The sequence below is a fragment of the Capra hircus genome, chromosome 7 (genome assembly GCF_001704415.2).
Source record: "Capra hircus breed San Clemente chromosome 7, ASM170441v1, whole genome shotgun sequence".
Lineage (NCBI taxonomy): Eukaryota > Metazoa > Chordata > Mammalia > Artiodactyla > Bovidae > Capra > Capra hircus.
Window position 1 is genome coordinate 88740522 of NC_030814.1, and position 14534 is coordinate 88755055.

Here is a 14534-nt window from a genome sequence, read left to right on the forward strand (position 1 = left end):
CTCAGCCTTAGTTGCTCCTCAGCGGGTGGCATCTTCCTGGACCAAGGATTGAGCCCGTCTCCTTTATTGGCAGGCAGATTCTTTACCTCTGAGCCACCAAGGAAGCTGTATAGAGTACTTTTTAATAACAGATTCTGTTTTGCTTCTAGTGATTGATCTATTTCTTCTTGATTCAATTTTGGTGGAGTATATGTTCTAGAAACTTGTCCATTTCTTTTAGGTTGTTGAATTTGCCGCCATGTAATTGTTCATAGTATTCCCTTAGGTTTTTTTGTATTTCTGCAGTATCAGTTGTTACATCTCCTTTGTCATTTCTTATTTTGTTGATTTGGATTCTCTATTCTTCCTGATCAGGCTGACCAGAGGTTTGTCAGTCTTGTCTATCCTTTCAAAGAACCAGGTCTTTGTTTTATTGATTTTTTTTTTCCTCATATTTAAAAAAAAATTTGGATTTTACTCTTTTTCTTTCATATCTTTATTATTTCCTTCTTTTGGATGATTTTAGGTTTTCTTTTCCTTTTTTTTCTTCTGATTTCTTAAAGTGGTAGTTTAGGTTGTTTGTTTGAGGTTTTTCTTGGTTTTGAGGAAGGAATGTATCAGTATGGACTTCCCTCTAAGAACCACTTTTGCTGCATTCCAGAGATTTTGCGTGGTTGTGTTTTCATTGTCATTTGTCTCAAGGTATTGTGAAATTTCCTTTTTAATTTCATCATTGACCCATTGGTTTTTTAGTAGCATGCTGTTTAATCTCCAGTAATTGTTTTTTTTTCTCATTTCTTTTTCTGTGGTTGATTCCTAGTCTCATGCTGTTGTGGTCAGAAAAGGTGCTTGAGATGATTTCTGTACTCTTATGTTCTGAAAATATAATTTATGCCTAAATGGTTTATTGTATCATTTAGGATTTTTGTTTCCTTACTGAGTCTGTCTGGAAGATCTGTTCATTGATGAGAGTGTGGTGGATAGTCTCTTATTGTTGTATTCCTGTCAGTTTCTTCCTGTATGTGTGTTAGTATTTGTGTATTTGGATGCTTGTATCTTAGGTGCATATATGTTGTGTGAAATCCTTTTCTTGGATTGACCCTTTTGTCGTTGTATAGTATCTTTCTTTATCTTCTTTATGGCCCCTTTTTAAAAGGAATTGAATCATACGCATTTATTTCTCTTTGGACATGCTGGGTCTTCACTGCTGTGTGGGGGCTTTCTCTGTTTAAGGCGGGCAGCGGCTCCTCTCCAGTTGCGGTGTACTGGCTTCTCATTCAGCGTGAAGAGCCTCTGCTCTAGAGCTGCAGACTCAGCATTTGTAGTGCACATAGGCTTACCTGCCTTGCGGCCTGTGTGGTCTTCCCATTCCAGGGATCAAACCCTTGTCCTCTGCATTGGCGTATGAGTTTTTAACCCGTGGTCTACAAGGCAAGTCCTGCGGCCTTTGTTTTAAATTCTTCTTTGTCTGATACAAGTGTTGTAATCCCTGCTTTTTTGTCATTTCTGTTCACATGAAATATCTTTTTCCATCCTCTCACTTTGAATCTATGTGTGTCCTTTGGCCTGAAGTGGTTATCTTTAGGTATAGTGTAGGCTCTTGTTTTTTTTTTTAATCCAATCTGCCACTCTGTCTTTTGATTAGAGCATTTAGTCCATTGACACTTAAGGTAATTATTGATAGATATGTATTTATTGCCATTTTAAACCGCATTTTCCTCTTGATTTTATGTTTCTTCTTTGTTCCTTTCTTTTTGTTTTTCCTGTTGTGCTTTGATGATTTTTTTTTTTTTATTATACTGATGTTCTTTTGGGGTTTTGTGAATCTATTTTATGTTTTTTGATTTGTGGATACCCTGTTTTTCAAGTATGTCAACCCCTTCCTTATGTATTTCTCTTAGACTGGTAGTCATATAGGCTGAAAGACATTCTAGGAAGAAAACTACATTTTCTCACTTTCCTCCTCCACGTGTTATGATTTTGATGTCCTGTTTGACATCTTCATGTCCATCCTTTTGTTCTTCATTGTGTTATCATCACTTTAATAGAAGTGTTTTTAATTTTTTTATATGTGTAATGATTTAAGTGATTTACATTCCAGTTTTGATTTTCTCTTATAGATTCTTCTTTTCTTTAAAGATTTAGAGAAGATCTTTCAATATTTCTTATAAGATAGGTTTCGTAGTGCTGTGTTCTTTTAGTTTATGCCTGTCTGAGAAATTCTTTATCTCTTCTTCTTTTCTAAATTATAGTCTTGCTGGGTAGAGTATTCTGGGTTGTGAATTTTTCCCTTTCAGGACTTTGAGTATATCTTGCCACTCCCTTCTGGCCTGTAATGTTTCTGTGCAGGGAGGTGATAAACCTGCTGCTGCTGTTGCTGCTAAGTCACTTCAGTCGTGTCCGACTCTGTGTGACCCCAGAGACAGCAGCCTTATGAGGGGTCCTTATAATTAAATCTTTGTTTTTTTCTTTCTGCCTTAAGAATTTTCTCTTTAACTTTTGCCAATTTTATATAATATGTCTTAGTATAGATCTGTTTGGGTTTATCTTATTTGGGACCTCCTGTGCTTCCTGTTGGAGAAGGCAATGGCACCCCACTCCAGTACTCTTGCCTGGAAAATCCCATGGGCGGAGGAGCCTGGAAGGGTGCAGTCCATGGGGTCGTTGAGTCAGACTCGAACAAGTGACTTCACTTTCACTTTTCACTTTCATGCATTGGAGAAGGAAATGGCAACCCACTCCAGTGTTCTTGCCTGGAGAATCCCAGGGACGGGGGAGCCTGGTGGGCTGCCGTCTATGGGGTCGCACAGGGTTGGACACAACTGAAGCGACTTAGCAGCAGCAGCAGTGCTTCCTGTTAGGGCTTCCCAGATGGCTCAGTGGGTAAAGAATCCACCTGCAGTGCAAGAGTCAGAGGAGATGTCAGTTCAGTCTCTGGGTTGGGAAGATCCCCTGGAGGAGAGCATGACAACCCACTCTTGTATTCTTGCCTTGAGAATCCCATGGACAGAGCAGGATATCTGTTTGCTTTTACAGGTTTGGGAAGTTTTCAGCCATGATTACTTCAGATGATTTTAAACCCCCTTCTGGTAGCCATCTTACTGGTGGATTTGCATGCCTTTTACTATCCCACAGGTCTCTTATATTGCTTTCATTTTTTTCATTTGGCTTTCTGTCTGCTGTCCTGATGGAGTGATTTCCATTATTTTATCTTCCAGGTCACTTATTCATTATTCTGCATTGTTTATTATGCTGCTCATTGGTTTTAGCTCAGCTTTCATCTCTGCAAATGAATATTCTAATCGTTCTTGGTTCTTTGTAGTCCTTTATTTCTTTTTAGAGTAGTCTGCATTTCTGTTGATAGCCTTTCTTAATTCCTTCAGTATTTTCATTACCTCCTTTTTGAAGGTGATGTTTATTAAAAGAGGTCTGTTTCATTGTTCTTTTGGGGGATTTCTCTTGGTCTTTTAATTGAGAATGGTTCTTCTGCTTCTTCATTTTACTTACACTTTTCTTACTAAGAGTTTAGGAAAACTAGTTATATACTATGGCCTTGGAGGGCTGTTTATATGTGGGGTTGTCCCTTTGTAGCTTGTCTAGGATTAATACATTTGATATGAGGGCACTTTCTAGTATGGATGCCTAGAGCCTCTTTCTTCAGTGTGTACTGGTTTTTATCCCCTTGATGGGAGTGTGCAGATGCAGGAGCTTATTGCCCAGTCCTGAGGTTCGCAGTGGTGGCCCAGGGGCACCCCTGGGGCATGCGATGGGAACGGAGGTGGCTGTGACTATTCTGGAGTCTGCACAGGCAGCAGCAGGGGGGTGTGACTGCTCTGGGTTCTGGAAGGGAGGTGGTGGGGGATTGTAACCATTCTTGGTGTCTGGAATGGAAGTGGTGGGGGCTGAAGAGCACTAGAAGCCCATGCTGCTGGCAGTGTCCCATCCGCTACTAGTACACACACTGGGGAAAGGGCTGTAATCGGGTCCTACCCCTCTTCTCATTGCACCCCCTAAACAATGGCAGCTAGCCTCTAAGGTCGCCCAGGCTTCCTTTGAGTTGAGCTCAGACTGGCTCACGCTCCAGCCCCACGCTCCCCAGGCTGTTTCTGCAGGGCCAACCGCAGTTCTCTTAGGTTCCGATCTCTGAAGCCCGCCTGTCAGCACTCAGTCCCTTTCCACACCAACAGAAGAGCATCTCAGGCTAGGGAGTGCAGGTTGGCAGCACCGACCATCTGTGCAGTTTTCCCTCTGGCCTGACTGTGCAAACGAGCTGCACATTCTTCTCTGAGACTCAGAAACTCCCCTTATGTCCTGGCCAATCTCCTGCCAGTGAGGGAGGTTCACAGGGTGCAGGAACCTTTCCTCTTTCATGGCTCCCTTCCACAGGTGCAGGTCCCATCCTGATTCCTTTCTTTGTTTCTTTTTGTTCTTTTTTCCTACCCGGGTATGTGGAGATTTTCTTAACCTTTCAGAAGCCTGAGGTCTTCTGCCAGCTTTACAATAGATACTCTGTGAAAATTATTCTACATGTAGATTTATTTTTGATGTTTGTGGGAGAAGGTAAACTTCAAGTCCTACTACTCTTCCATTCTGATCACTCCCCTGTATGTCTTTTTTGGAGAAATGTCTAGTTAGATTTTCTGTCCATTTTCTGATTGGGTGGTTTGTTGATAGTGAGCTATGTGAGCTGTTTGTATATTTTGGAGGTTAATCCCTTGTCAGTCACATTATTTGCAAATATTTTCTCCCATTCTGTGGGATGAATTTTCCTTTTGTTTATGGTTTCCTTTGCTCTGCAAAAGCATCGAAGTTTAATTAGGTTCCATTTGTTTTTGTTTTGATTAGTCTAGGAGGTAGCCCTAAAAACATACTGCTGCGAGTTATGTCAAAGATTGTTCTGCAGCAGTTTTCCTCTAAGAGTATTATAGTATCTGATCATACAGTTAGGTCTTTCCTCCATTTGAGTTCATTTTTGTGCATGGTATTAGAGAATGTTCTAATCTCATTGTTTTACGTGTCACACACCAATTTTCCCAGTACCACTTATTGAAGAGACTGCCTTTTCTCCATCATATATTCTTGCCTCCATTGTTGTAGGTCAATTGACCATTGGTACATGGGTTTATTTCTGATCTTTCTAGCCTGTTCACTTGATCTATAGGTTTGTGTTTGTGTCATTATATACTGTTTTTTTATTACTGTAGCTTTATAGTATAGTCTGAAGTCAGGGAGCTCTGTTTTTCTTTCTCAGTGTTCTTTGGTTATTTGTAGTCCTGCATATAATAATCTCATTTTAAAAAATTTTCGATAAGTAAAATTGCTTGAATATTTTCTTTTCAGAAGTAATATTCTGGTTCTTATTAAGGTAGCATGATTTTCCTCTTTTTACCTTCAAAGGTTGCTCAAGAAACAGATGTTAGAGCCCAGATTCGTCTACAGTTTCGTGATGTCAACGGAGAACTTGTGGCTGTGCAGAGATCTATGCTTTGTACTCAGAAAAGCAAAAAGACAGAATTTAAAACCTTGGAAGGAGTCATTACTAGAACAAAGTAGGTGTTTATTTTATATTTGAATGTCTGATCCTTTTTGTCTTTCGGTCTACAAACCTGTATGTTTTCCTTCTACATTTTAAGTTTATTTTAAGGGAACTTATTAATTATTTTTTTGCTTTTTAAACTATTTCAACACAACTATGCTTACAGAAATACACTCATATAGGTTAATAAAATACACAATTTGGACCAAAAACCTGGTACAAGGTTTGCTTGGGAAAAAAAAAAAAAAAACACCAAAGGATTTGCAGTCTGGTTTTTTAATCTTTTAAAAATGGAACTTATTAATTTTTAAACAGACTTTACCTTTAAACCTGTTTTAGTTTCTTAGCACAACTGAGCAGAAAGTAGAGTTTCATCCTCTACACCTGTACAGCCTTATCACTATCATCATTTAATTTTTTATTTGATACTATTTGTCAGTTAAACAGAGTGATCCCATTAAAGATTTAGTAATAATGGTCCATTCCTTTGAGTAAATTTATGGACAGTTGCTGAATTGAAGGTGCATAATCACTCAAATACAGATTGAATGAGTGAAAAGTGCTAGTAATCATGTCTGTAGGGAAAGATGAGGTAAGCAGATAGGTAGGGAAGCATGTTGTCCCTTTCAGCTGCTGTCATTCTGTTAAGGGCAGGTATCATCTTGAAATGGGTTTGGATGTTGGAATTAGGCTGCCCTGAGTTCAAAGCTTTATCCTTATTGAGCAAATTATTTATCATCTTATCCCTTTCATTTATTAATTTGTTAAACTAATTAAATAATCTGTTAACCAATAATGTGTAGCACCTATTATGTGCTAGAGACGGTGACTTTTAAACACACTCAGGTCTCTCCTGCAAGCTCAGGTTTCATTTCACTTCAGTTACAGTCTGTCTTCATCTTCCCCTTTATGGTCAGTTTTTTCAGAAGAGTTATTGATACTCACTATCTCCATTTCTTCACTTCCTCCTGACTCTTTCTCTTGCCCCATTCTTATATTGAAACAGCCACAACTGTCACAACCTCTGTATTAATTAGAATAATGCTGTTGAGCTTCCCTGGTGGTTCAGAGGGTAAAGAGTCTGCCTGCAATGCAGGAGACCTGGGTTTGATCCCTGGGTCAGGAAGATCCCCTAGAGAAGGAAATGGCAACCCACTCCAGTACTCTTGCCTGGAAAATCCCATGGACAGAGAAACCTGGTAGACTACAGTCCATGGGATCGCAAAGAGTCAGACACGACTCAGGGACTTCACTTCACTTTACCAAATAGACCTTGCAGTGAGTCTCTATTTTTCCGATTTGTAAAATATGGCTTCATTATCACTGTAGATATCTTAGAAAGGTGTTAGGGGTTGAAGTAAAGGACATAAAATGCTTAATGTGTCACTGGGACACATTAGTTTTCTGTGATTGTTACAACAAATCACAAACTTAGTGGCTTAAAACAGTGCAAACTTATCTTATAGTTCTATAGTTTAGAAGTCCAAATCGGATCTCACTGGCTTAAAATCAAAGTGTTGGTAAGGCTTTGTTCCTTTCTGGAAGCCCTAGGGAACATGTGTTTCTTTGCCACTTTCATGTTTCAGGGGCCACCCACATTCCTTGGATCATGAAAGTCTCCAGCAGTGAGCAGAGTTATCGCATCATCCTTATTTCCTCTTCTGCCTCCCTCTCCCACATTTAATCCCCTGTGATTACCTTGGGCCCACCTAGATAATCTCTCTGTTTAAAGTGAGATGGTACAGTGAAATGCTACTAAGCAGTTCAAAAAAAACCAGAATGATCTGTTGATACAGCAGCATGGAAAATCTCAAAGAAATCAGACAAAATAGAATACATACTTATTCCATTTATATAAAACTCTTGAAAATGTAAATCTGTAGTGTTTAAAAAGATCAGTCATTGGCTGAGAGTAGGGGTTGGGGTAGAGGAAGGTCAGAATTATACAGGGACATGAATATGTTGCAGATGATAAATATGTTAATTGTCTTTACGGTTTGTCACGATTATATGCATACTTCAAAAGTAAAAGCCATTGTACAGTTTTAATATGTGAAGTTTATTATGTGTAATTTGAAAATATTTTAAAATGTTGGAAATTGTAATCGAATACACTTAACATCAATTTCCAAAAATAAAGTCAGATGAGGAGCTGTCCACTTAGCCATGTAAACTAATGTATTTACAAATTCCAGGAATTAGAATATAACTGTCCTGGAGGGTCTGTGTACAACTCAGTAAATGGTAGCTGTTAATCACTTCTTGAAAATTTTTTTCTAGACTTCCATTTTATAACACAATATTTTTGCCTCTTTCTCTCCCTTACTCACATCCTACCCAGTCAGTTGTTTGGAGTTCCATAGGCTCTGTCTTGGATCCTCTCCTGTTTTTGCTCTACATTCTCATTCTTTTTCATTTGTATTTGTACATACTTGTCAGGTGAGTGTATGCCACCGCCATTTTGGACTTCTGTTTCCTATTCTGACTACCTAACATATTCATATGTATTTGCAGGTGACTCATACATGAATGTCTCTAGAGTAGACCTCTGTTTCCAGACCCATGTACTGAGCTGTCTCTTTCATTTTCTCCCAGTTCTTCCAAAGAAACCTCAGTTTCAACATATTCAAAACCAAGCTCATGATCCTTTCCCCCTTGGCTCCCCGTTAGAAAGCCTCCTACAACGTCCTGATGTGTCTTTGTCCATTCTGTCCCCCTACAAAACATTTTCAGTACATTCAGTGTAACATTTTCAGAATACATACAAAAATGACAGTAAAGACAGACGTTACCTCTACTGACTGTATACAAGACAGAAGGTTTGAAGGAAAAAGGTCAGTTTACCCTTCTGAAGAAAGGTACTGAGAAATCACTTGGAATCCAAGGCTAGGGATGCTCCTGGCCCCAGGTGTAATGAAATAGGGAACTTATTTAAAAGGCCCTGAGGCAATTCTGTTTTGATTGTTTTGTCATTGTGACCCTAGAACTTAGGTCTGTTGATTAAGAATCTTCCTAGGATTTATTTGGATGGGCATCACTAAGGTTTGCCTTTACAATCCTTTTATTGTGTCTTTTACTAAACAGTCCCTTATCTAATCGACACAGTGTCAATATTTTTTTAAGTACCTTTGCCTGTCAGCTGTGTATCATCATGCTTTATTCTTTTGATCTCTTTTTTTCTGTATTTTAAAATTTTGAGGATGGAAGATAGTTTATTTTCCTTTATGTACTGCCTATAAATGTTTTCCAGCTACATAAAAAAACAATTCTAGCACCTGTTCCCTACCACCCTGTTTTACATACTTTTTCATTTCACTTTTACATACTGAAACATTTGAGAGTTGTACTTTTTAGTATTAGAAGGCCATCCACTGGGGATGGATGAGGGGGATTTTTTTGGCTTTTTTGTAAGTACGGGCACAAAGAATTAATTAAGTAACAGACTAGATACAATTGAATGCCATTTTACATAAATTCTTGATTATCCTTTTCTGCAGGCATGGTGAAAAGGTCAGTCTCAGCTCCAAGTGTGCAGAAATTGACCGAGAGATGATAAGTTCTCTTGGGGTTTCCAAATCTGTGCTAAATAATGTCATTTTCTGTCACCAAGAAGACTCGAATTGGCCTTTAAGTGAAGGAAAGGCTTTGAAGCAAAAGTTTGATGAGATTTTTTCAGCAACAAGGTTTGTAACCTATAATTAGATTTTGTAGTCCATTAAGTTATTGAGCCAGAATTGCAATTTGGATGCTTCTTTTTCTAAACAGAAAGTCAGCAATTATACCACTTATCCATTGGAAACCAGTGGGCATATTTCCTTTCAGTTTTCTTTCTTTGCATCTTTATTCATTTGGTTGACAGAATATATGTAACATTTGTACTTACTGTTATGTCATAAGCATTTTCTGAGTGATTAAAAACTCTGTAAATGTTATCTTAATGACTGCGTAATATCCATTGTTTGAATATACTATAGTATGCTTACCAAGAAATTTGATTTTTATTTAATATCTTCAAAGGTACATAAAAGCCTTGGAAACACTTCGGCAGGTACGGCAGACGCAAGGTCAGAAAGTAAAAGAATGTCAAACAGAACTAAAATATCTAAAGCAAAACAAAGAAAAAGCTTGTGAGATTCGTGATCAGATTACTAGTAAGGAAGCCCAGTTAACATCCTCGAGGGAAATTGTCAAATCCTATGAGAATGAACTTGATCCATTGAAGGTAATTTGATCTCTTGTATGCTAAGGAGAAGGTCACCATTTATCTATCTCTTACCCTAAAAGTACTTATTTTTCTGTGAATGGTATGTGTATTTCTTGAAAAAAGGATCAGAGACTATATGTTAGGGTTCTGTCTTAGGTCTGTGTTCAGTCTGAAGATCTTGCATTTGAGAGTAAACAAATTTGTAGTATCATTAAATGAGTCATGTCACTAGTTTTTAACAGTGTAATGACTCCACCTTACAATTCTGTATTCTTAAGATTAATTTTTAATCATTCATTTATTTACGGGTGCGCCGAGTCTTTGTTGCCGCCTGCAGGCTCTCTAGTTGCTGTGAGTGAGGGCTGCTTTTTGTTGCAGTGCACAGGCTTCTCATTGTGGTCGCTTCTCTTGAGCACAGGCTGTAGGTGCATGGGCTTCAGTAGTTGCAGCATGCCGGTTCAGTAGTTCACCAACTATGGGCTCTAGGGCAGGTAGGCTTCAGTAGTTGTGGCTGTGGGCTTAGTAGTTGCAGCTCTCAGGCCCTGGACCACAGGCTCTGTAGTTGTGGTGGGTGGGCTTAGTTGCTCTGTGGCATGTGGGATTTTCCTGGACCAAAGATTGACTGTGTCCCCTGCATTGGCAGGTGAATTCCCAATCACTCTACCCCCAAGGAAGTCCAAAAGAGATTATTTTTAAATTAACAGGTCTTTCTTTGCAGTTTTTATAATTTGTATGATGTTCTTGACATTGTGCAAAATTTGAAATTGATGTGTAGCATGTTGATATATTTACAAATGAGTGAGATTTCTGAATTCTGTGATTTGTAAGCAAGACTTTAACAGAATCCTATTCATTCATTTCATAAGCATGCATTAAGTGTTTCCAGTGTGTCAGGGTATATACTATGTTTGGAGCTACAGGTGCAGAGAACGACAGTAGTGTCCTTTCCATTTAAGGTATTACTGGTCTAAAAAAACATTTTTTTCAATGGCTTTTTAAAGTAGCAGAGGAAAGTTTAAAATTTTTTAAATTATTGATTTGGTTTTTTTAAAACTCTCTTATAAATACTAGTATAGATATTTGAATTGTAATCTAAAAATAGCTTGGTTTTCTGTCCCAGTGCCTGTTGACATGAATGCATCCTTTAGTGAGTATTTATTGTTTTGTGCGTAGCACTGTGCTAGGTACTCTTGAGGATTGTTGTTGTTGATCAGTCGCTAAGTCATGTCCAACTCTTTTGACCCCATAAACTGCAGCATGCCAGGCTTCTCTGTCCATCACTATCTCCCTAAGTTTGCTCAAGCTCATGTCCGTTGAGTCAGTGATACCATCCAACCATCTCATCCTCTGTCACCCCCTTCTTCTCTTGTCCTCAATTTTTCCCAGCGTCGGGGCTTTTTTTTTCCCATGAGTCAGATCTTTGCATCAGGTGGCCAAAGTATTGGAGTTTCAGTTTCAGCATCAGTCCTTCCAGTGAATATTCAGGGTTGATTTCCTTTAGGATTGACTGATTTAATCTTCGTGACGTTCAAAGGACTCTGAAGAGTCTTCTCCAGCACCACAGTTCGAAAGCATTCATTCTTCAGTGCTTAGCCTTCTTTACAGACCAACTCTCACATGCATACGTGACTACTGGAAAAACTATAGCTTTGACTATACAGACCTTTGTTGGCAAAGTGATGTCTCTGCTTTAAAACACTATCTAGGTTTGGTATAGCTATTCTTCCAAGGAGCAAGTGTCTTTTAATTTCGTGGCTGCAGTCACCATCCGCATTGATTTTGGAGCCCTGTTCTCTTGAGGATAGGGAAGCCAGAGACTTAGACTTTGTTTTTAATGATCTAGTAGTCTAGTTGGAGAAATAAAGAATATATTTTGAAAGATAGTTAGGATTACAAAGAAGTAAAATGAAGACCTGTAGCAATGTGAATGATATAGTTTAAACATAGGTTCTTTAAGAGCTTGAAGATGGTGATTGTGGCATAATTGAGAAACGAAAAGAAAATAGATACATTGGACTTCATGAAAACAAAAAACTTTTGTTCAGCAAACTATACCATCAAGAATGCAAAAAGACCACACACAGAATGGGAGAAAATATTTGCAAGTTACATATGTGACAAGTAACTTTTATCTGTAGTATATGAAGAATCCTTGTTGTTGTCTAGTCGTTAGGTTGTGTCCAACTCTTTTGCAGCCCTTTGGACTGTAGCCCACCAAGCTCCTCTGTCCATATTTCCTAGGCGAGAATACTGGAGTGAGTCATTTCCTTTTCCAAAGGATCTTCCTGACCCAGGGATCAAACCCACACCTCCTACATTGGCAGGCAGACTTCACTGAGCCGCTAGGGAAGCCCCAGCCAAGATAATGGTACTGCTGCTACAGCACAGTGAAAACACTGATGGAAGCCGACAAGTTTCTGAGAAGTAGAAACTCCTCGGTTACAGTAACAGAGGTATTCCTGTTTGTTGCCGTTGAGAATTAATCCAGTTCTTTTTGTTAGACTGCTCAATATATTTTCTGAATACAGTTTTTTCCCCACAATTGATATGAATGATCACATTCATGAAGGACTTTCTGTATGCCCAGTCACTGATCAGAATGCTTTAAAACATATTATACAAGCCCCGTGGTAACCCTGTGAAGTTTTTCAGACAAGAAAAACAGGTATTCATACTGGAAGTAAGGGGTAAACCTAGGATTTAATTCCAGGCCTCTCTGATGCCTAAACCCATACTTTTCTCCTTTGGTCAGATTTATCAAAATATAATTTACTTTTAATAAAATCCACACTTTTGAAATTACTATTTGATGAGTTTGGACAAACGAATACAGCAGTATTACTGCTACTAGTACAGTCAATATATGGAAACTTTCCATCACCCCCAAAAGTTCTTTCAAGTCTGTTTGTAGCCAGTCTGCTACCTCCACTCCCAGCCTTTGGTAGTCACTAATTTGTTTTGTGTTTTGGCCTTTTCCAGAATGCTACATCAGTGGAATCTTGCATTATGTAGCCTTTGTGTCTGACTGTTAGCATAATACTTTAAAATCTATCTATGTTGTTGCATGTTTGAGTAGTTCATTCCTTCTTATTGCTGAGGATATTCCATTTTAAGGATACATTGCAGTTTGTTCATCTGTTCTTTGTTGGTGGACGTTAGGTTGTTAAGCTTTTAGCTATTACAAATAAAACTACTATAAACTTCTGTGTAGAGGTCTTTATTTGGAGATGCATTTTCATTTCTTTTGGGTAACTCCCTCAGAGTGGGTTGTTAGGTTAAATATTAAGTGTGTGTTTTACCTTAGATGCCAAACTATTTTTCAGAGTGTCACTTTGGTAGTCTCATAACAGTGTTTTAAGAGTGTAGTTGTGCTTCATCCTTATCAGGGCTTAATGGTACTATTTTTTATTTTAGCAATCAATAAATGTCTGATTGCTGCTGTTGTTGTTCAGTCGCTTAGTCCTGTCCGACTTTTTGCCACCCCACGGACTGCAGGATGACAGGCTTCCCTGTCCTTCACTATCTCCCATAGGTTGCTCACATTCATGTCCATTGAGTTGGTGATGCCATCCAGCCATCTCATCCTCTGTCGCCCTCATCTCCTTTTGCCCTCAGCCTTTCTCAGCATCAGGGTCTTTTCCAGTGAGTCGGCTCTTCTCCAGTGAGTCAGCTCTTCTCAGGTGACCAAAGTATTGGAGCTTTAACTTCAGCATCAGTCCTTCCAGTTGAATATTCAGGGTTGATTTCCTTTAGGAGTGACTGATTTGATCTTGCTGTCCAAAGGACTTCAAGAGTCTTCTCTAGCCCCACAGTTGAAAAGCATCAATTCTTTGGTGCTCACCCTTCTTTATGGTCCAACTCTCAGGTCCATACATGACTGCTGGAAAACCCATAGCTTTGACTATATGGACTTTGTCAGCAAAATGTCTGCTTTTTAATGTGCTGTCTAGGTTGATCATAGCTTTTCTTTCAAGGAGATTTTTACTTCATCAAAATTAACATTTTCTTATAGCTTTTGCTTTTTGTTTCCTATCTAAGAAATCTTTGCCTGACCCAAGGTCATAAAAATTTTCTTCTTGAAGTTTTATAGTCTGAGTTCTTATATTTAAGTATATTTCAGGTTAATTTTTTAATACGGTATGAGGTGAGGTTGAGATTTACTTCTTTACATAGATGTCCAATCATACATAAGACTATATGTCCTATAGTCTTAATTGTTATACCACCTTGCCTCCCAGTGTCATCTCCCATTTTTAAGTATGGGACTCTATACAAGTCCTCTGAGTCTCCTGCTGTACTTCGCATGTACAGGCACACTTTGCTTTATTGTGCTTTGTAGATAACTGATTTTTTTAAATTGATTTTTTTGTAGTGACTCTATGTCAAGCAAGTGTGTTGGTGTCATTTTTCCAAGAGCATTTGCTCATTTTGGAAGACAGCTGTGCTCACCACTGTATCACCAACGCCATTTGCTCACTTTGTGTCTCTGTGTCACATTTGGTAATTCTTGCGATATTTCAAGCTTGCTCATTGTTATATTATTATGGTATTTTGTAATCAATGATCTTTGGTGTTACTACTGTAATTGTTTTGGGGTGCCACAAACCACACCCATATAAGACAGCAAGTTTTACTGTTGTACTTCATTAAATTTCTCTTTTTAAGACAGCACATTTAATCGATAAATGTTGTATGTGTTCTTACTGCTCTACCAACTGTCGATTCCCCTTTCTTCCTCTTCTTCTGAGACACCCATTATTGAAATTAGACCAGTTATTAACCCTGTAAGGGCCTCTCACATCTTTAAGAGACAGG

At 38.6% G+C, this 14534-nt stretch overlaps 1 protein-coding gene across 1 annotated transcript in view; it reads left to right on the forward strand.

Annotated features, from left to right (window-relative positions):
• RAD50 (RAD50 double strand break repair protein) overlaps positions 1-14534 on the forward strand; it is a 113426-nt gene that overhangs the window by 37990 nt on the left and 60902 nt on the right. The window contains exons 3-5 of the mRNA XM_005682618.3: positions 5377-5528; positions 9013-9198; positions 9533-9737. Of these exons, the coding sequence (XP_005682675.2) occupies positions 5377-5528; positions 9013-9198; positions 9533-9737 (543 nt within the window). The remainder of the gene's footprint in view (positions 1-5376; positions 5529-9012; positions 9199-9532; positions 9738-14534) is intronic.